The sequence below is a fragment of the Haliotis asinina genome, chromosome 6 (assembly GCF_037392515.1).
Source record: "Haliotis asinina isolate JCU_RB_2024 chromosome 6, JCU_Hal_asi_v2, whole genome shotgun sequence".
In the NCBI taxonomy this organism is placed as follows: domain Eukaryota; kingdom Metazoa; phylum Mollusca; class Gastropoda; order Lepetellida; family Haliotidae; genus Haliotis; species Haliotis asinina.
The window spans coordinates 45041216-45063646 of NC_090285.1; the positions used below are offsets into that span (position 1 = coordinate 45041216).

The 22431-nt window shown below is 39.5% G+C and overlaps 1 protein-coding gene across 1 annotated transcript in view; it reads left to right on the top strand.

The window, feature by feature from the left end:
• Positions 1–568: 568 nt before the first annotated feature.
• The window catches only part of LOC137287520 (arginine kinase-like), a 49938-nt gene continuing 28075 nt past the window's right edge, over positions 569–22431 (top strand). The window contains exon 1 of the mRNA XM_067819863.1: positions 569–644. Within this exon, the coding sequence (XP_067675964.1) occupies positions 623–644 (22 nt within the window). The 5' untranslated portion in view covers positions 569–622. The remainder of the gene's footprint in view (positions 645–22431) is intronic.

Here is a 22431-nt window from a genome sequence, read left to right on the forward strand (position 1 = left end):
CAACCCCCAGACACTACAAGAAGTTCACACAGCGCTTCCGATACGGTATCAAAAGATTCCTCAAGACAGCATTCGGCATCTCATTTCTTCTTTGGCCAAGCTGTTATCGATGCTCGTGGTGGTCACATCGGGCACTGACACTTTACTCTGACCAGATGGCTTTACTAGCCTCTGTTTTTTTGGTTAAAAAGTATATAAGAGAGGTCATGTGTACATTTTAGGAACTACTTTCACAACGTTAACAAACATGGCGTCACGCCCATCTGTCGGCGATGGTGTCCAAATTGGTATTGGCCATGGTGGGGCATCTTCGTAAGTCTAGATCTGTGAGTTTCTGCTTTTGCTTCGTAATTCACGCCGTCTATGAAAACCTGACATAAATGTTCATGGATCAAAGCACTGACAGTACCCTACCACGACAGTCAATCAATCCGGACGCTGTGAAAATAGTCCCTAAAAGGTACATATGACCTGTCTAATTTGCATCGATATCCAACCCATATGAACACAACGAATAACGAAATATTCATTGGCTATATCCTGCCGAGAGCGCTATCCAGTGTGTGATGACTGAAATTATTACAGCATACGATTCCTAGGTACAGCACAAGTTGAGTCACAGATGTCTGATCGTCAGAACAGTGGTAAGTGCGTTTTCATCTCTACACAGTAATTTCCCAAACATATGTCAATTTCACTGTCAGACACGTATTTATGGTATTATTCAGAGCAAAACATCCATTTCATGTGTGTATGGTCCTTATAAAACATGATCACAAAGTGACAATGACAATTTCAGGTGTTAAATGCTAAATTCGTGAGATTTGTTCTTAACTGTAAGAATGCTATGCCTAGACTTTTCTGATGAAGTCTGATGATGATGAAATTCAGTGAACGATTCAGTTCCTTTGGGCTGAATTAATTAAGACGTAAGTAATTTAATCATAACTAAAATGTTTTGTTTAGTATTTTTAGTTGTTTAACGCCTCACTCAGCAAAAACCCAGCCATATGGTGGCGGTCTAAATTATCGAGTGCAGACTTGACAATGCAGTCAAAACCATGAGCACTGATACATGCAATTGGGACATGGGGCCGCGTCAATCAAGTCAGCAGCCTGACTACCCGCACTCTTAACAGAATCTTCTGACAAGCAAAAAGATCAGTTCACGGGTTATAAAGTTTATATCCCCAGGAGAACAGGTTTGCCTTCTCCCGTTCCAGTTAGTCGCATCTTGCAGTAAAGCTGTTTTTTTGTTAAACTCGTGATGTATTGAAACCTCAGTCATTATGTCAGTTACATGATCATGTAAGAAAAGAGCAAAGGAAATGGATCGCACCAAACAGCCCCACACATATCATGTCACGTCAATGGAACAGCACGTCAGTTGACTTTGAACGAGGATGGTTAATTTACGTCATCAACACCATCTTTTCCGTTTGTTTTTGTCCTAACTACGTATTCTCGGTGTCCATACGTAAATACGTCCCGTTTCTTTTTAACGCGATATCTCATGAACGGTTGTACCCAAATTTGGGGACAGCCTGCATTGGAGGATTATGCAGACACCAGTAGAATTACCAGTTTCCGTTACCCAGATTCCAGTTTGGGCTCCACACAACTATACAACTCATGCACTCTGAAAGTTATGTTCAACATTTATTCTAGGGAGCAGTGCTTGGTCTAATTAGATAATGGCACATTACGTAGCAGATGTCGTGTCAGGAAACGTATATAAACCGGTGGTATAAACAAGTGGTATTATAATAGTCCAGTTTCAGGAACTTGCAGATGGGGTTATTTTGTTTCTTTTAGCACCTCCCATGTGATTTTCATTCTTTCCTGCATTCCGCCATGTCGATTTTCCCTCTTGCTCCTCCATATTCCCCAGAAGGCCTCTATTCGGAAAGGCAAATGCGTTCATTTTGATTTTTCCAATAATATAGCATTACAATCCCACAACCTTTATTTTGATTATTATCATATTCACCACATATCAAACCAAATAATAAGTAATTATGGTATGTGCATTATTGAAAGGGTAACATAAGGTTTCTATTACTATTAATATGACCATCATGATTAAGTAGAAATTATGCACTACACAAAGCCATGGTGCCTTAGTGTGCTATCAAAGGTAAAGTCATATATCAGTGATAATGAAAATACAAACACACACACACACACACACACACACACACTCACACACACACACACACACACACACACACACATATATATATATATATGTCTTGGTGGGGCTCTAGAGACTTTTGACACAATACGTTTTACAAGATGTCAGGTTTGAAAATGAATTTAGATAAATCGAAAGCATTGGATATAGAAAAGCAGAAAGCTTCAGCGAGGGATAAGATATGTAATGATCTGAAAATTGAATGGGTAGCTGATGCATTTGATGTACTAGGTTTTACATTTACAACAGATCATGAAGAGTTATGGTAATCAACATCCGAAAAAGACTGGAGGAGATTCATACAGACTCAGCAATCTTGGAGAAAAAGAAATTTAACACTTAGGGATATTTACCATTAGGGATGTTTCTGATGAAACTAGTTTATTGTCATTAGAATCTTCCAAAGAACTATATGTTATCTAAGGTGGTTTTGTATTGACATTACAGATATATACTACATAAAACCTGATTCTTTTGAAAACACTCTTAACCACTGTCATTCAATACCAGTCAAGGATTTAAATATTAACCAACGCCAAATCTGTCTTGTAAAAATCTACAAGGGAGGGAGACACGTTTATGATAATTTACTTCCAATGATACACACCCAAACATTTGTAACAAGTGGCAGTTGATATTCCCAAAAACAGACTTTGACTGGAAAAATAAATGATATTTCCAGCATACAAAAACGAATGTAAGACACAAAACTTATAGATTTTCAACATAGATTTCAACAATTTGTTATTTATAAATTTACAAAGAAGAGATTGGCTTAAAATGAAAAACAAATGTTGATGGCAGTATGTGGTGTTTCTACAATGATCTAAATGAGAGTGTTTGTCATGTGCAGTACAACAGTACAGTCTCGTCGAGTTTGCCAGTGTCAACGAAGATAGCTGTGAGGGTCTGTTCAAATCCCAGCATGTGGAGCTGATTTAGTTTAAGGATACAAAAAGCAGATTAAATATCGAGAAATCAAATCACATTTGATTGGTCTTCAAGCCACTAGCGCATCAGAAAATTAGGAAAAGCTTACACTGCTTGGATGCTTTATTCCAATGAGATTTGAACTATCTGGGGTATGCTCAAATAACGGCATCTGACGATACACTTTCTTATTGTCTCATTTATTAGGTCAGAACCTGCATATGGTCTGCTTACATGTAAGTATTTCTGCCAAGGTGGACAGTTGTCCAGTGAAAATATGGACAATACTTATTTGACTTTCCCTGGGTACCTTGTTCAAAGACTAGTACTGAAGAATGGCATTTTACCAGAAGTGTCTTTAAAAGCATTCACTGAACTGCAGTTTATTAAAATGTAGATGTATACTGTCTTCCTTGCACAAGGAAACCGATATTACACGAACTTAACATGAAACCTTTCAACTTAACTGAAGTGAAACCAGTCATCTGAAAAAATATGAAAACATTTTACAAAGATTTAACATTCTAAAGGGTGCATAGCAGGTTCATGAATGTGTCTTTTACATTGATATACCTGACAAAGTTCAATAATGCCTCGAAGAAGGAACAATAAATATACCACAGGTTAAGAAAAGAATAGTTCAAGACATTTACTGCGTTGATTCAGTGCTTAATACTCCTGTCTGGTTATGGAGGTAAATAAATGACCCTTTTGTCATGTGGTGTTTTTACCATTCACCTGAAAACAGGTTTTGGAATATTGTTCCCAGTGCGGTAACAAACTTTGAGAGTGCATCCCCGTTCCCACTAACAAACTGACAACAACCAGCAAGTAAACCGATACTGTTATGTCCGATAATCACAGAGGTATGAAACTCCTAAAAACGGGAAGCTGATAACTGAAAAATGTTGCGGGCCCTGTGAACATGTAACCAGCCATGTATTAAAAACAAGAAAGGTGTTATAAAATTCTGTTATCAAGGAATTATTTATAGTGAGATAAACTTCAACATGTGCAAAAGCAAATTTTACAAAGCACGACTAGGCGGTCTCTATTGATTCATTTGGTGTCACTGCCATCTGAATAATACAGGCGAAGTCAGAATGGTCAGTATCTTTGGCAAGAATGATCTCTAAGTGTTCTTCATGCAGCTAGCATGTGGGGTTTTTAAAATGCGCAACAGCAAATTTAACAAAAACAACTTGGTCACTGAAAGCATTGTTTAGTGTTCGTGACCAATCACGTTTAGTGTTAGATAGAAACAGTCTAAGTAAACTTAGTCTCAGTGTATTTCGTTACACTCCACCACTGAGTCTAACAAAACCTAGTAGAAGGTCGCGTCAGGTAACCTTTGAGCGACCAATGACCGTCCAATCAAACGTGAGACGGTTAAATAGTTTTAACCAATCAGACAACGGCTACTATTTAGGGATCGGAGGGACTTTCAAAATATTCAGGTCACTGACCCAGATCGCTCCACAAACAAAAATCCGCATATAACACTGTGACAGTTATTTGACCTGCAGTATATACGCTTTGGTGTTTCTGTTGACATGGTTACCATTAGCTAATATTTCCGCAAGATAACATCCTTGAATATTGCCAAAAACACTATTTTCCAGCGACTGTTTACTCACCGTTGTCATGGTTGTACGTACACCATCGACCGGAAGCGAAATAGCATTGGGAATCGCTCGGGTAGGAACCTTTTCGAGATAGAAAGTTCAAAAGGTATGTGCGAATGTCCACTTTCGCGATTTGGTAAGCTGTGTTCTGATTGGTCAGTTCCAAAAGTTACCTGACGCGACTTCCCATAAGGTTTTGTTAGACTCAGTAGTGGAGTGTAACGAAAAGTACTGAGGATAAGTTTACTTAGACTGATCTGTGGAAGTTACAGTTCAGATCATGAACTATACATACGGACGTCGTCTAGCTACCACATTTGTAAACTATAAAGTATAAAGAAAATAAAGTTGGAAGCCCGCCAGAGGGTCGCCGGGCACACGCTGTTTCATACACTGGGGCACCCTCGTTCATCCCTCAGTCGTTTACATTAATCAAGCATATGCAAGATGAGTGACTGATGTGAAGGATTTCCACGTCAATATATTTTCTTGTGCATTTGTGACATATAATTGTCTAATAATCCTCGTGTGAAGTATGTCAAGTCACGTGATAAAAACACTGCACTGCACAGTTGTCCGAAAACGCCTGAAAAGTGTGACACCTTAGGTTTGGAAACTAAATATCTCTTAACTGACTTTGGCAGTGTAGCTAGGTTGCAGGCTATGTGGACCAATGTTGGTGGACTTTCACATTCTGGGTGGTTTGAAACTGAAAACTGCCCATCTTCAGGGTAGGTGGTATACGGTGTTCGCTAGTCAAGCCGAATGGGCGTTTTAGATGCACAGATTCTGAGCTACTTGAATTTAAAACGTACCTTAAAACAGCTACATACAAAGATACCGCCCCCACCCAACCCCGAACCTTCCGCGAACACTGAAAACCAAACTCACTGTCGTGAAAACAGGACTGGTTTTATTACGCAGTATCAAATGCGTCATCCTACTTAACACTATAACGAAGAGGAGACTATTTGATGCTGCATCAGCGGTGCATATATCACAGTGATAGACACAGCACAAGCTCACAAACTCATAGGACGATTTACTGTCGTCATTGCTATTCCACACATGCCCCCTTCACCGGTATTGTGATATTATGTGCAGCATTAACCAGAGACATGCATAGACTACCGCAAGTTTGTCTCCGAAACATGTGGTAAGTACCACTGCGGTTGACATGTGTCGTTCGCCTTTTAACTTCGTCTTGGGTTTGTGATTGGTACTACAGGATACGCTCATATGTTTGCGAACACTGACAGATGCTTAGTTCCTCGATATTGGACCGGGGTTAGTTTCCATCTATTCACATTGTAACACTCAGCTGTTCTGCTCTGAAGGCGAGGATGTCAGCACTGAACCACACAACTATGCAGTGGATATCTTTGGCCAACGGATAACTTAGCACGCTTTTTTTCTTCAGATTTTAGCATACATGTATTTTCTCAATGAAAGTTACATATGTAATATTTATATTGATCGTCCCGATGTGATCCATATGTGCAATGCACAGTGAAGAGCCATAACGTCCACAGACGGACACCGAAATAATAAGAGATCAAAAACACATGTGTTTATAAAAACATTTCTGATGCCTCTTAAAATGATTTAGTTGCTCGTTTAAATGTTTGTTTCTTTTCTTATGATTATTAAAGGGGTTTGTTATTATGACTGTTTAAGTGCCCAAAAGCATGATCGTTGCAATGGGGAAACGAACTTTTGGCAACCACCACCCACTGGAAGGTTTCAGTGTAACCTAAAATAAAGGGAGACAACTCCGGTTGAATTTGTCATCGTTTTTGTGTATGGTACAAGGGGCGCCGTCAGGTTGTTCTTGTGTTTCATTGTTGACATAGACTTGATAACCGTCATGTTTTGAATAGACGTAAATTGGTTTTGTATCAACCCGAGGGTTTTCCCGAGGGGTTATCGGTTTTATCATTCAGTCAGCACCTGTTCCAAATATCAAAATCACATTTATAAAACATTTGGGGCTTTGAGAAACAACAGCATATTGGAGAAACAGGCGACTACATTTTGACATACAGTCATATCATGAAAAGTCTAAGGCTCCCTTTCGTTTTATTGGAATTTTGTATTTTGAACCTGCTGTTCCTGACCTTTGCTTGATGAGGCTGTAACTTGGAAACTGACATGGCCTAAATAGTATATTGATGCCTAATCAAATTCATTAAATTTGGTGTCACCTTTGTTTGCCGCACACTGTTGAAGAAGAAAGCGCTGGTCCTCCTCAGGTAGTCGACTACAAGACCTGGATATAACTGTCCCTTCCATTCCCTTTACCGAGGATTAGAGCATTCACCTCACCAGGGTGACCCACGGGTCCATTTCCTCAGTGTTGGACTTTGTCCTTGAACTCTGCATTGACACTCCCGTACCATGCATCTCAGAATGAGAGTTAGGCGTGGCAGCCTTGACAATACAGCCAAATACAGGGTCTTCAGTGCCAGTGTCTTCCAGTTTGGCAAGAACATCAGAGGAATCCCCCTTCCCTGCTGGGATCATTAGAGGTCGTCAAATGGGGATGGGGATGTCCGTTTACACAAAGTCCAAAAAGAGAATGTTGGATTGAAATTCCAAACGAGCAGGGCATCAGAATTTCATAGTACAGGATATGCTAGAGATAGCTGCACAGCTGGGAGATGCAACAGTCAACAAGTATATGGACGTTGGGCTGTTCACCACATCAGCCACATGGACACCACAGACCACAATCCCACAGCAAGGACAGCGACCACCTCTCTCCATGGAACCAGCGTTTTCCAGCACCCAGCCGAAGAAGACAAAGGTGAAGAGCGTTGACAGCTAAAGTACGGGGATCAGAAAGTGAAGGCTGTTCCAGAACGTCATCCATTCACCAATGCCCGACTCGCCTTCCTCACCAAGAAGAAACCCTCTTCTCCCCAGAGTGGTGTGACATACCCATGCTGAGGAATTTAGACGTTCTTGTGTCTGTATTTGCCATCTTGGTGAACAGTTATCCATGCATCCCAATATAATAATTATCTGCATTTAGTGAATAATACACTAATAGGCCGAGGGGTTTTACTTTCACCACACCGATCGCAATCACGCACAATACTGTTTGGGATACGAGTAGGATCGGGGATAAAAATATAAGACCTGTTTGGGATACGAGTAGGATCGAAGATAAAAATAAAAGACCTACACTAAGCTCGATCGTTCATCCAGTATCATTTGCGGCCGTACACCACCCTGGTAACTACAGGTAAAGCAAAAAGTCCGAATTGGATAATATTGATAGCGACAAACAAACCCATTTAAATTGAAACGGAGCCCCAGGGAGACAGGAAATCTAGACTTGATTTATTAAGGGCTTGATACTAAGGACAGTAGTGTGGTTCGGGACTGTGAGACAGATTAGCAAAGCAATGTAAAGCCCCGTTACCCATGGCTAAACACTCTGCCAATTCAGGCGAGGCTTTCTAACTATACGTCTATGTTAAACTACATGCAGTCTACACTAGCTAACTGATGCGGGGCTTATTAGCCAGCCACAGGAACATATATACAGTCAGTCAATCAATCAGTCGATCAAAAGTCAAACATTATCCCTCTCTGTGAATAATATATACTGGATAAACGAAGTTAGGGATCACGCTATAAATATTTAAAAATTAAAGCATTTAATACTTCATTACATGTTCTACATGATACGTTCAAAATTGAAAACTAGCGTGATTTCTAGCTTTCCTTATCAAGTATATGCGTGATTGGCGTACTTCATCATTTTAATTGCATGTTCTCCATCTACCAGAAATAACATGCACACATGTGTGTTTCCAGAAATCCCCACTGATTATAACTTGGTACACATACAAACTCCCAGACGCACCCAGCGGGGCTAATATCTATTTCTAACACAGTGACTATTTCTGCAGCTCCAAACATGACACAGAGTAATGCGTTTCCCATCTTTGTTCTTTAAAGTATCTCTAAAACGTAATACGTTATCTACCCATGTGTGAACTAAAATATTTAACAAAACATGATGAGACTTCCTTCCAGTTTTATATTCCATGATGGCAACAGCAACAAAAAATGCACAAATGTGAGCGTGCATGTCTCATTAGTATGCTTGACAGTGCATGCCAGATCTCGTATACTAGACGTTTGAATCGTGACTGTCGACAACACCGTTTGGTACTGTTTTGACAAGATTATGCAAAGTGTAACGACTCCTGTTGGTGTAAGGCTGCAAGGACTGTCAAACACATTAACCAAATTTGCAAATAATGGATCAAATAGTTCTCTTGTTTGTAGCTTTGGCAGAAGTACATAAGCGGCGGTCAGAGGTATAAATGAGAAAATTTTCAGAACATGAACGCTATTTTTTATCAGGGAACACAAACTCGGAAAAAAAACATTGAACACCGTTTTCACATAATACAATCGTGAGCTGAACGTTTTGGAATTTGCATCCAGTTTTCTGGGTCGATCTCGTCATCATCGCTGCTTGAGTCTTCAACAATGACTTCATTGCTTCGAAGTTCTTCGTCAACTGATTCGTTGTTGAAAGGGTCTCCTTCTTCCTCATTTACAGATGACGCTTCCTCCGTTCCATCCGATTACTTTTTCACTATTATGATGTATATTTTGCGTACCGTTGACATATTTTTTCATGAAAATAACATCAGTGTCTACGTTTAGCTTTGTTGAATATCATATCATACGTGGACGTAGGGTATGCGATTTTATTCGTTGAAAGTTTTTGATTGTTTGAATAATATTTACACCGGAAACTGACACATTTAGTGGAGTATCTTATAGTTTTACACAGAGGAAGATCATACGTAGCCATTACTGTAACATTTGCTTTAGTTCCTGTGAGCCACAATATTCAAAATGTTTGGACTTACATGTATATTGCATTTTCTAAAGAACAGGTTAATGAACAGCGATTTAATTTAACCTTGTAAGAATATCTGATAATATTAATGAAAATGATTCATACATTTTATGGAATGCATAGACACGTATATTTAAAGAAATTGTTTTGTTCATTGGAATATGGATGGCTCAGGTGCGTGTTTATCAGAAACTTTTTACGATTCATTATCATTGTTTTCGATAACATAATCGATTGAAACATATTGTGACGACAGGATATCAAACTCAAAAAACATCCATACGAAATGTTTTTAAATATATAAACCAGGTCATGTCTTAATTTTTACCAGCTTTACATTAATATTCTAATAGATCCATACAAAAACGCGATCATTTTGCACCTTTCATTGCATACTCATGACAAAATGGTTATGGCATGACCAGAAATTATTGAGATTTTAAAGGTGGCACTTTTTACTCATTACTCACGTATTAAATGTGACTATTAGCTGAACATAACTCCAGATTCAAAATCAGATGCAACAGTTAGTATTTTGTCATGTCACCATGGGCAGCAATGCAGACTTCAATTCGGCGTGGCATACTACTGATCAAAGAAATTAGAAAGACCATGCTGTACCCAAATCGGACCACCTCTCCTTTCATTTCGGCAATATTTATCAGATTTTTCCCACTGACACTTTCCTTCATAAGTCCCCAAATATTTTCTGTTGGATTTAGGTCAGGACTATAGCTTGGCCAATCTAATAATGTCATATATTGGGTCCGAAACCAGGCCTGAAAATGCTTTGGGCGAAGTTTTGGGTCGCTGGAAAATTAAAACATTTCCATGGAAGCAGATGAAAGTAAATGTTCCTCGAGAATATCTATGTACAGCTCTCAGTTCATATTCCCTTCAAATACACACAGGGGCAACTAACACAGATACCGTATTTCCTCTGTTAAGCGCAGGGTCTCTATTAAGCGCCGGGCGCCGGGGACAAAGCAGTTCTGTAAGTGGTAAGCGCCGGGCCTCTAATAAGACCTTTGCATTTTTGCGCAAATGTATTCTCCCTTGGTCTAAAAATAAATATATTAAAGAATGGACCCTTAAATCATAACTTCCAGTCATCCATAAGCGCCGGAGGCACTTATTAATGCGGTATGTCACCCACGCGTTAAATTTTGGATTGTACTTTGGGCACCGATACACAGGCATTTCAGTTTGTTTGGTGGGGGGCTGGCAACAGCAAGGAGCTGCATACGTGATGCTTCTACAAAGGATTACTCTTTCTTAAAAAACTCTATCATCTTGAATATGTTGGGGTGGCACTCTGGGATAACTGACAACTTGCGATGCCACCCTTCAGCGTGGTCTGTTGTTCTAGGGTGATTCCACAATTGTCTACCATCGTCACCTTCCACCCTATACGTTGTTACATAGTCTGTAAAGGATTCTAACTTCGCACTAGGGGGAGCATCTTCCGGGACTTGCCACCACACATCACTGACATCGTCAACGGGAATCAACGGTAATGCAACAGCACGTCCGACCACTCCAGCACAAACCGTACTTCTGGTCATTCTTCCACAAACACTATAATGGAAATAGCACGTCTTCATCACAACACCAGGCAATTTAATACGAATGGCGTTTTGAGCATATTGGTCAGTAAACACACTAGTCAGGTTCATCACAATGTTCTTGGCGGCAGCAACCTCACAGGAGGAAGTTGTCGTTGGAGGGCGTTGTGGTGTCAGGAAGAAGAATGTCAACTCTGGTCTGTGGAAGAGCGGGGATGTCTTTCGCTCGGGATCTGTAGAGCATGGTGGGGACACTATCAAAGACTGCAACCCTGGGCACGATGTCAGAATTTGAAGCTCGAAGACCTGTGAAATAAAGAGGAAATATTAGTCGTACAAATAGAGTGACGTCTCAAAAGTATGTATGCAGAGGCGAAACAAATTAGACTTTGATCAAGATTCTGTCTAAGTAGATTCATACAACCTGAATTGATTCATGCTTACCCCTAACTCTTCTTGAAACAGGGAACGAATCGGCTTCGAGTCGGCTCGGACTGTTCTTCAGATTGGCGATGAATGAATCGACAGCAATCTGGCTTTGGTCTGGCAAATGGTTATGTTGCTCTCTATGTCATAATGCCATCTTTGGTGTTAAGAGTGGCACTACATGTCTTCTGGAAGCAGTTCCAGTGGATTGGTGTACCTCGTCATCTTTTTACTGTGAACTTAAACCCTTGGAATACTAAATACTGACCACCTCTGCCATTTGGAATATAGCTGATATTTACTTGCTGGTTAGCCATTGTGACTGACGAGAGTATGGAATATACACACCATTTTATATCAAATCACAAGTAGTGTTCACTTTATTGTGTAACAAAATACAATGATTCACTTTGTTGTAATAATAACTAAATAACTTACACTCAAAGATGAGACTTCACATGTCACCTGTGATCATGAGTTCATCGTGATAACAGTTCACTAATTAGTACCCCCTTGCCCATCAGGAACAAATTTCACAGGCAAAAGAGTGAACACCCACTAACCCATGCTAATCTTTACTAATCCCTTATAATAACATATAGGCGGTGGGTAACCGGGAATGAGCCCAGATTAGCCTAGGCTAGACTATACCCCGCTTGTGTAACATGGCTTTGACTGTATTTACACTGTATATTAAATATCCTTAATGTTTACAAATGGGCAAAACATTTGGTATGGCATTCATATACGAGATCAGAGGACAACCACTCCGTTCTCTGAGAAAACAAACATGAACGCCGTTTTGACTAAAAAGACTGCTTGAATCAAAATGTGACTGACAATGCAACCACATCTGGAATTTCTCGTAATGGAGATGGGCAGCTGATGCAGATGTCATTACCACAGGTGTATTCAGAACCGCGAGCTTTCTCATCGGCCCAGAACGGACGCCAGCGCTTGGTTGCATTCAACCATTCGTGACCAACTCGTGATATTCCGGGACAAGCCGAATAGCTTCTTCTTCTTCCGGTTGGAGGCTACGGAAAGGGGCAAGTGGTGACGAATGATAGTCTTGCATCTAATGAAGGAGCAAGAATAAGTTCCGAAATGCTGTTTTTCTAACAATAAATAAGTTGACATCCATAAATCTTGCTTTTGTGATTTGTTTCTTTTAGAGTGACATTATCTTTGGTCGCCATCTTGTTTCGAACGCCGAGGCAGCTGTGGGGATGCGCTCGTCCGGGCACAGGTGTTCAAGATCGAGCGCTCGCGGACTTTCGATTCGGTTGGGTTGTGACGTCATCATTTACACAAAAATCGGTGCCTCCATGAACTGGCTGACTTACCTCGCAAGTTTCAACCACCATTCAACAGGAGCATATGAACTTTATCTTAAATACAACCATGATCATTTTGATGTTGCTGTCGGCATTTAAAGTGGTGCATTCATACAGTAGTGACGACTTTGAAACTGAAATTTCTGCATATTGCCCATGTTATCACATTATGAACAGAAATCTTATAATAACTTAATATCTTCTTTTTTCACAGTTGCATTTCGTTGTTTTATAATATGTTCTATGTTAATGTAAATGAAATGTACTGACAAGTATAGTAGTGATCTTTGGTCGTTTGTTTTTCTGTTCAAGGTTTTCATCGTCGAAGTAATAAAAGTCTATTCAATAAACACTTCTAAGGTTCTGATCTGGGAACGTTGGTTGGAGTGGGGTATGAAATGGCCTTAGCCACTTTAAACCTGGGGCATAAATTTGCCTAGGCCATAATATTCCTGGCTATGGCCTAGCCTGGGCCGCTTTGACCCAGGTATATCTAACTGGGCTATACTAGGAATATAACCTGTCCCGTGAAGCATGAATTAGCCCAGTGTTTAAAACTCCCAAAATTTCAAGCCAGACAGTCGGACTGGTAGCTTGAAAATATTACCAGTCCGGATACAAACTTTGCTTGTCCGGGTTTCAAAAATAAAAAGACGAAAATAATCAGGTTTCTGAATACTGTCTTTACTGCATGTAAGCTATTCAAAAAAAGGTTTCTAAATCTTTTTCATTTTCTGCCACAATCACAATCAAAATCGGACAAGTCGGAGTCGGCAGTGTAATTTTATTTTCAGCAGGAACTTCATCATTATCTGCAGTTAAATGCTGCTGAAACACAACAGCACTCTTCAAAGCTTATTTTGACCTGGGTAAGAAGTCAGGTCTTTTGTGATGATTTTGATTCCATCTGAACTTGTCTGCTGATACTATGAAAAGTATACTGTTAGCCAGTTAGGCAACGTAGGGGTAAAAATATCTACCAGACCACCGGACTGGCAACTTTTGAAATTAGACCGCCCGAGATGAAAATAGACCGTTCCGGATGGTCCGGTAGGCGGGAATTTCAAACACCGATTTAGCCTAAGCGTTATCATACCCAGGGTATCTTCGCGGATAAATATAATGTTGACAAGATATTTTTCCTTACAGACCATCTACTATCTAGCTATAGCTTTGCATCCTGATATTCATTCAACATTAACAAGAGGTCTGTTCATAGGGAATTAATATGTCACAAAACGTTTATTTAAAATCAGTATTGTTATAAGTTGACGTAAGTTTAATTTAACCCATAATCAGTCAATCAGGATGCATGTTATATACATTTATTTATGTTTTACACTGCTAAAGTCATGCATGCATCACGTTATATCAGATTACACATGCACCGTTAAACAGAGGGAGTTGTTATCACATATCAATTAAACTTACTACAATGCAGATATATACTGATGTAAAGAGAAAATAGGACTGGCATTATTTATTAGTTTGTGTGGGAATTTGAAAATTCAGTTTACGGCAAGGAAGCGTAAAAAAACTAGGGCTAAATTAAATATTAGCTTTGTCATGACTGTTAAAATATAATTAATCATCTGATCATTGTGAAGTAAAACTGCATGTAGGCACTGCAACCACTCAATGTTTATAACACTTGAAAGTGTCGTTAAAGAGATCATTCAAATTTAGTATTAGAATTGATTTTGATTTGTATTGAGAAACATTGAAGTTGTTATCTGTTACTGAATATCTGTTCAAACCACTGCAGCCTCTCTGCCCCTGAAAAAAAGTTATTTCTTCTGTTCGAAAACGGCATTTTAATAAATACTATTTGTTCTACCCAGTTGAAATGCAATCATTTTAAACATTTGCAACAAATATTCACCATTAATCTTTAAAGTTATTGTATAAACCTTACGCCTTTCCGCTCGATGTTTGAACATTGTATATCGATAACGTGTTGGTGATTATTGGCATCATTCGTCCGTGAATGTGTATTGTTCTCCCATTACGCAAACAGGCAGTTCCAAGATGTCATAAAACAACACCATCTGCCGTTCAGTGAACAGATAGCTACTACCTGTTGCCTACACTTTATAATGGAATAGTCCAAACAATAATACAAAAAAAAATTGAAGCTATATTATCTACGTTAAAAGATATTGCTGCAGTATAAAAACAGTTGATTTGCCTAGCATTTGGGTTTAACCTTCTCGTAAAAAGACTTCTAAACTGATTGGGTACTAAACAAACAGCACCAGTTTTTCTTCAGGATTTACCCCCACCTGTAGTAGGCAACCAGACAAGTTATGAGTTTAGAAACTCCCATAACTTTAGCTAACCACGTACAAGACTCAGCAGCATCGTTTATTAAACCAACAGTTAAAGTGTGGAATAATATTTCCCAATTTGTTAGAAATTGCTGTTGCATTACGTAAATCTTACATCTGCTTGAAAGAAAATAGAGAACTTAATTATTATTCATATGGAATAAGGAGGTTAAATGTCTTCCACACAAGGTGTATGATGAAAACTCATAAATGTGACATATTTTGAATAAGTATGAATAAAATGCCGCGAGAATGTTTTCATTACCTCTTTGAATGGGAAAGGGCTTTTGTAAGTTGGAAAACTTGTGCCCAACCTTTTTCTTGAATGAATAAAATATGTTTCAATCAAAAAGACAATCAAACCTCTGAGTGGCAAACCTGTTTTCATATTTGATAGTAATTGATAGTAAAACAATTTTGAGGAGAGACCTTCTGAGCAACGAACCTGTTTCAGGCTGATCCTACTCTACTCACTAGACAGTGGACTGTTCCATTATACCCGAAGGTGTTACCATAATTAACCGTCCTGTTCAGAGTCTGTTAATCGTCTGTCTGTCAAATGGCTGTCTGTCAGTTGGGAGATAACCGTATTTTGAAATTTCCTCACAATTAATTGGGCATGAGGTATGCGCGGCTTTTGCCATTATTTGATATCAATTATTTTGTTTTTGGTATGTGTGTGTGCACATTAAGTGCAAGTAATGTTTGAATTATCACATGAAAAGTGAAATCACTTCACAGAGTTACTGGTATCGGTATAACTTATCATTAGTTTTCGATTGCATATTCTATTTCTACCTCATGTATTGATAATGAATCTCCTGGTCACAGGCAACTGAATAACAACGGAAATTCTCACACGACCGAAAACCGGATTTAAATACACGTAAATACAGTAGGAAATACATGCTGTGACCGGATTTGGTATGTTTCCAGCGAGTTGACAACTTCGTGAATATATTTCATACTAATCTATACCTTTGAAGCATTTTCTCATCGTACATTTCCGTATACACAATTAACTCATTCATGCATGCCCTTACCGAATTGTCAGGTGTTTCCACACATGAACTGCAAAACAGATACTCCAGAATTTCAGTGGGTGCTGAAATTTCCGACTTTTGGAAACATGTAAATTTGTGTAGGTGGGGAAACACATGTAAATTTTCAAACTGCATATGTTTACATACCTTAGATATATATATTTTTTTTGTATCATACATGATTTCATGGGTATGAGTTTGAACGGTTCACAAAATGTCATCATCATGTTACATAACCCGTGAAGGTCCCGGGATAGAATAGGTCTTCAGCAACCCATGCTTGCCATAAAACCCATGCTTGTCGTAAGAGGCAACTAACGGGATCGGGTGGTCAGGCTCGCTGACTTGGTTGGCACATGTCATCGGTTCCCAACTGTGCAGATCGATGCTCATGTTGTTGATGACTGGATATTCTGGTCCATTCGAAGAACATTTATATTTAGGTTATACTATACACTTGAAAAAAGTAGGAGAATTGTACTTTCAATGTACGATTGTCGAAATTGGGAGATATATGGGATTGAATCAATGTTGATACAATAATGATGGATGTTGTGAGAATGCATCACTACATGGAGTTCATTCAAAGCAAAGCTGTTCGTTCAGTTATCTCCCTTGTTAGGTGACTGGAGTATGACATGAAAATTTCAGGTTTACAATTTTCTGTCAGTAGTGTATGATCTGACCCTTAAAACCCTGACCATGCACAGATGCAAGAAAATTATCGGAAAAATGATCTACAGTGATTCATCGACCTGTCTGAAAAACGTCAAGATTCATAATGACACCCCATGCACGTGTAGGAGTACGTGTTGTGTACGTGCTTCCCATGCATTGTGTTTGTGTGTGGTGATAACGTGAAATGATGCTGCATACACAAGATGAATGTCATTGTAACGTTGCTGAATGGGGTTTCTTTCTACCAGACTTCCAAGTTCTGAAGAGTATATCTGAATCATATTTACAATCAAAAGACTCAAACAATGTTCTGTTGTCAAACTTCGTATCAAACACCCATGACTGGCGGGACCAGCATCTCCAGCAACATTTACATCTGTCAACGCTTAATTCGCAAGTGGTGAGACTTTAAGATAATAAGACTAAGTGTCCTGTACCGTGTTTGTGAAATATATCTATGGCCTTTATGGCCTTTATGGCCTTTATAATCTAAGCAAGTCCAGCTACGTGTGGCGTTAGGACACTGTTTGAAGAAAGGCTCCTTCAGAATTGTATTTTGCACATTTTAGCATGTCACTGATTCAGTCGTATTGGAAAACACACGGTAACTTATATTTCTTTGTAAGTATGATTAAGACATCATTGTAAGCCACAAGAGTTCCTTTGCATCACCTGACAAGTTGCTTGTGTCAAATATTCCGACTAAAGGTGATGTCATGCTGTCTGGAAATATGGCCTTTTTGTAATGATTTGATTGCAGTCAATGATAAGTGATTGTTAAGTGTACATATGGCGTTTTTGAAGGATAATCCCAGCTGGCCCAGATACTCTGCACGTGTTTACCCCAACTCTGTCCTTTATGGTCATGACAAAAGTGACAGCAAAGACCCGGGTTCGATTCTCCATGTCGCTACAATGTGCGAAGAACAATTCTGCTATCTCCAACGTGTTATTGCTAAAAGTTGCGTAAAACTAGAACTCGCTCATTCCCTTATCAAACGATACAAAGCTAACCACGGTCACACGAGATTTCAAAGGTACTGAAATGTATGTCCTACAATCACAGCATTTGCATATGTTGCACATGCTAGAAACACATGAAAAAAATGCTAGATTTACACAGCTGTGAAATACATGTAAATCAGAGTTGAGTGTTTGATTATTTTAACACCCCTATAAACCCGTGTAAATCTGGGAGCCAAATAATAATTATGTATTTCCCAGCGTTAGTAAATATGGGTAATACAGTGATTTTGTGCGGTGTATTAGATATTTTTCAACAGCGTAAGACCTTTCCGTTGCATATATATCGAACTCTATTCGAAAGCTAGAGCAAGGACGCAAGGCAGGGAGTCATCATCTTTGACAGTAAGTGACTTTTGATATTGGAAACTGTTATGGGTTCACATATATTTTTTTCAACCCGTCTGTTTTACTCAGTTGTTGTTTCATCCACAAATGTGAGTTTAGTTTCACGCCGCACTCAGCAATATTCCCGCTATATAGCGGTGGTCTGTATATAATCGAGGCTTGACCAGACAATCCAGTGATCAACAACATGAGCATCAATCTACGCAAATGGGATACGATGAGATGTACCAACCAAGTCATTAAGCCTGACCAACCAACCCCGTTAGTAGCCTCTTACGACAAGGGTTACTTAAGATCAGTTCTCGCCCTGATCTTCACGGGCTTCCATGAAGGTAAAGGTTCACACGAGCATTATTATAATGATTATGATTATGATGATGATGATGATGATGATGATGATGATGATGATGATGACTTCATGAGTGGTAATTACTTGTAAGCATCCTTACATCGCATTTTGAAAGTACACGTAAAAGGAAATATCTTTTACCTCGCATTTTAGTATCACCAATGCTCGTGTTGTTTTCGTACACGCCACGTCATCAACCCATTATATGTGTGATAAACAAATAAATATTTTTTTGAACCATTCCCACTGTTAACTCGTGAACATCCTGCTTAGTACTGGTCTCCAGCAACCCATGTTTGTTGTAAGAGCTTGCAACGAGATCCGGTTGTCAGCGTGCGGACTTGGTTGACTGTCATCGTATCACAGTTTGCATAGCTCGATGCTCATGCTGTTGATCAATGAATTGTTTGGTACAGACTACCCGATGATGTACAAACTACTAGCTGGAATACTGCCGAGAGCGGCGTTAAAAAACAACCAACCAACACTAACACTGCACACACACATGGCCTCTAGACAGGCGGCAACATGTGCGGTAATAAAAAAGAATGAAGAACGCAATTTCTGCAGTATCAAGGCAATCCGCACAAAAGAAAAATCATCTGGATTAATTTTGTTCAAGGATAACTATAATTACAATATACACTACATGTTATGTTGGTGTGTAATTCATTTGTAATTAATGTATTACAAATTAATGGAATACTAATATATAATTTCAGAGTTTAAAAATAATGCAATTATCTGCCAATATTCTCACAATAGGGTCCAGTGGAGTTGGGACGCCTAGTGATTAAAGTGTTCGTTCGCCACGCTTAAGGCCCGGGTTCGATCCCATACATGGCTGCAATGTGTGAAGGCCATTTCTTGGGGCCCCCGCCGTTATATTGCTTGACTATTGTTAAAAACTTCGTAAAGGCTTTCTCTGACATCGTTTGTTTGTTAGGGTGAGTGAGTGGGTTTGGTTTTACGCCGCTTTTAGCAATATTCCAGCGATATCACGACGGGGGACACCAGAAAATGGGCCTCACACATTGTACGCATGTGTGTGTGTTTGTTAGGGCCTGGTATCAGTTTAATGCGGTGGGCGGTGTGCAGGTCACTTAAAATGCCTGTGAAATATGGATCTTCTCGCCTCCACACCATTGTGTTACTTACCCATGATGCTGTAACCATTAGACTAACCCACCACTCTCGCTGACACGGGGTATAGAGATGTAAGTATTTGATATAAAACAACGATACAAGTATTGAACATGACAATATAATGCTGAACCGTTTTCTGTTTCCGTGTCACTAAAACCCTACGGAAACAAACCGATGTTGACCGAAAAGAGACCAGACGTTTGCTCAAAGCAGAGGGTGGTGCTAATGAGAGGGTCAGTGGTCAAATATGAAATGCAGTTAGACAAATTGAATACAATGAGCAGAAAGGTAAAAGAATTACCTACAACCCCAGGACAAGTGTTTGTCAAAAAAGCAAATTTTGATTGAACCGCACGTTAAAATAATCGGGCGGCCCGGTTTTCCATCAGCATCGCGACTGTAACCCTTGTATTTTATGTAATGAGTGCAGAGTTTCGTTCGAATTTGTAATATATGTTAAACATAACATAATACAAACCGTCTTCTATTGCAAAAGTCTAGATTTGTATTTTGAAAATTGTTCAGTCTAAGTAAACTTAGTCTCAGTGTTATTCGTTACACTCCACCACTGAGTCTAGCATACCCTAATAGAAGGTCGTGTCAGGTAACCTCTGAGCGACCTATGACCGTCCAATCAAACCCGAGATGGTCAAACATATTTAACCAATCAGAAAACGGCTGTTAGGGATGGGAGGGACGAACAAAATATTCAGGTCACTGACACAGATCTTTCCACAAACAAAAGTCCGCATATAATACAGTTATTTGATCGGCAGTGTATACGCTTTTGGGCTTCTCTTGACATGGTTACCAATAGCTAATATTTCCGCGAGATGACATCCTTGAATATTGCCAAAAACACTATTTTCAGTGACTGTTTACTGACGTTTGTCATGGTTGTAAAGTGAGCCGTGTGCATCACCCGGAAACTATCGTACGTTAAATAGCATTCGGAGTCGTTCGGGAACCTTGTCGAGACAAAAAGTCAAAAGGTATGTGCGAATGTACACTTTCGCGATTTGGTAAGCTGTGGTCTGATTGGTCAATCTCAAAGGTTACCTTATGCAACCTTCCATAAGGTTTTGTTAGACTCAGTAGTGGAGTGTAACTTACTGAGGCTAAGTTTGCTTAGACTCGAAAATTGTTTGTCCCAAAAAACTACTCGAGCAGGGCATACAGTCCAACCATAACACACCATTTACATAGCATACACAGTCAAACCAAAGTACTAATCGATTTTAATTTTACTTTGCCAAAAATATCCAGAGGTTTTTATTCATTACGCGGCAGTTCTTTTTGAGACACGTCATCGGCATTTTCTGTCAATTTGGATCCAATTGGATTCCAGACATACATACACTACACGTCAAAAGGAAGGTTACCCTCCTTCCATAGTGGCGGAGATACCTGTCTTCAGATACCGCTGTGCGTGGACCCACGATTCTTGATCTATGGAGACCAGAATCTGTGTTCCCACAGCACGTTTTATAATCGTGATTTGGTGGTATCCGAGGGCTTTGGCAACAGTTATATTTTATGTCTATTTTATGCTAATACACTCAACCAACAAAGAATAGTTGAAACCTCCCTCCTAAGGATTCAACTAGTGCATTAAGCCAGCACAACTAGGTCACGCGACCCAGACAGTGATGTGACCAAGTGCAAATAGTTCCGGCAACATGTGGTGTTAAATGGCACGATGTGTAATAACATTGTAGATTTATAAAACAGAGAGATATTTAACAGGTGAGTAGTGAAATGCTTCTCAAAACGTTTTATGGTAAACATGTGAAGAACTTTTTAAAATGCGATATGTGAGTGAAAATATTTTGGCCGATGTAATCCTCTATGCCCACAAATTTTGACTTGTGCCCATTCTCTTCCCAAAGAGGTTACTTGATATATCTAACTGCAAAGTTATGCTCTAATACGGCCATATTTCCCGGTTTTTGTAAAATCTTCTCGCGGCCAAAAATCGCATCACGAATTATCTCCCTTCTTTCTGTTCAGTCAGAACAAGTGTTACATTGTCAACTTGACTAATACAGGCAAAATGTGGGGCCACAAATACCCCTCCTCTGTCGGGGACCTGTGTTGATGTTACACACAATGCATTTAATGGCTAGCCCGTCCGTTCTCAACGAGGGCGATGGTGACGCCATTGTCCCACCATATCATGACTGAGGTCTGTCTAGAAGAAACGTTTGCCTGGTCCAGACTCGATTTCTTTACAACCTCATGAGTCTAACAAACCCTACTATTTGCAAGTCTAACATCTTTGTTTTATACGGATTTCCACTTGTTGAGGGATCAGTGTAAGCGACCGGGAAAGCGAAAAAAAAAAAAAACAGCCGTTGTGTAATTGGTTAAATCCGTTCGGTCGTCTCGTGATTCATTGGACGTTTATACGTCGCTCAAAGGTTACCTGACGCCGGGGTTTTGTTAGAATCAGAAATGAACAATACTGACTCTGAGTTTACTTATACTGACTAGTATTCATCAGAAACAGTTGGTACATAAAAGAACTGAGTTATGCTACAGCGATTCCATGT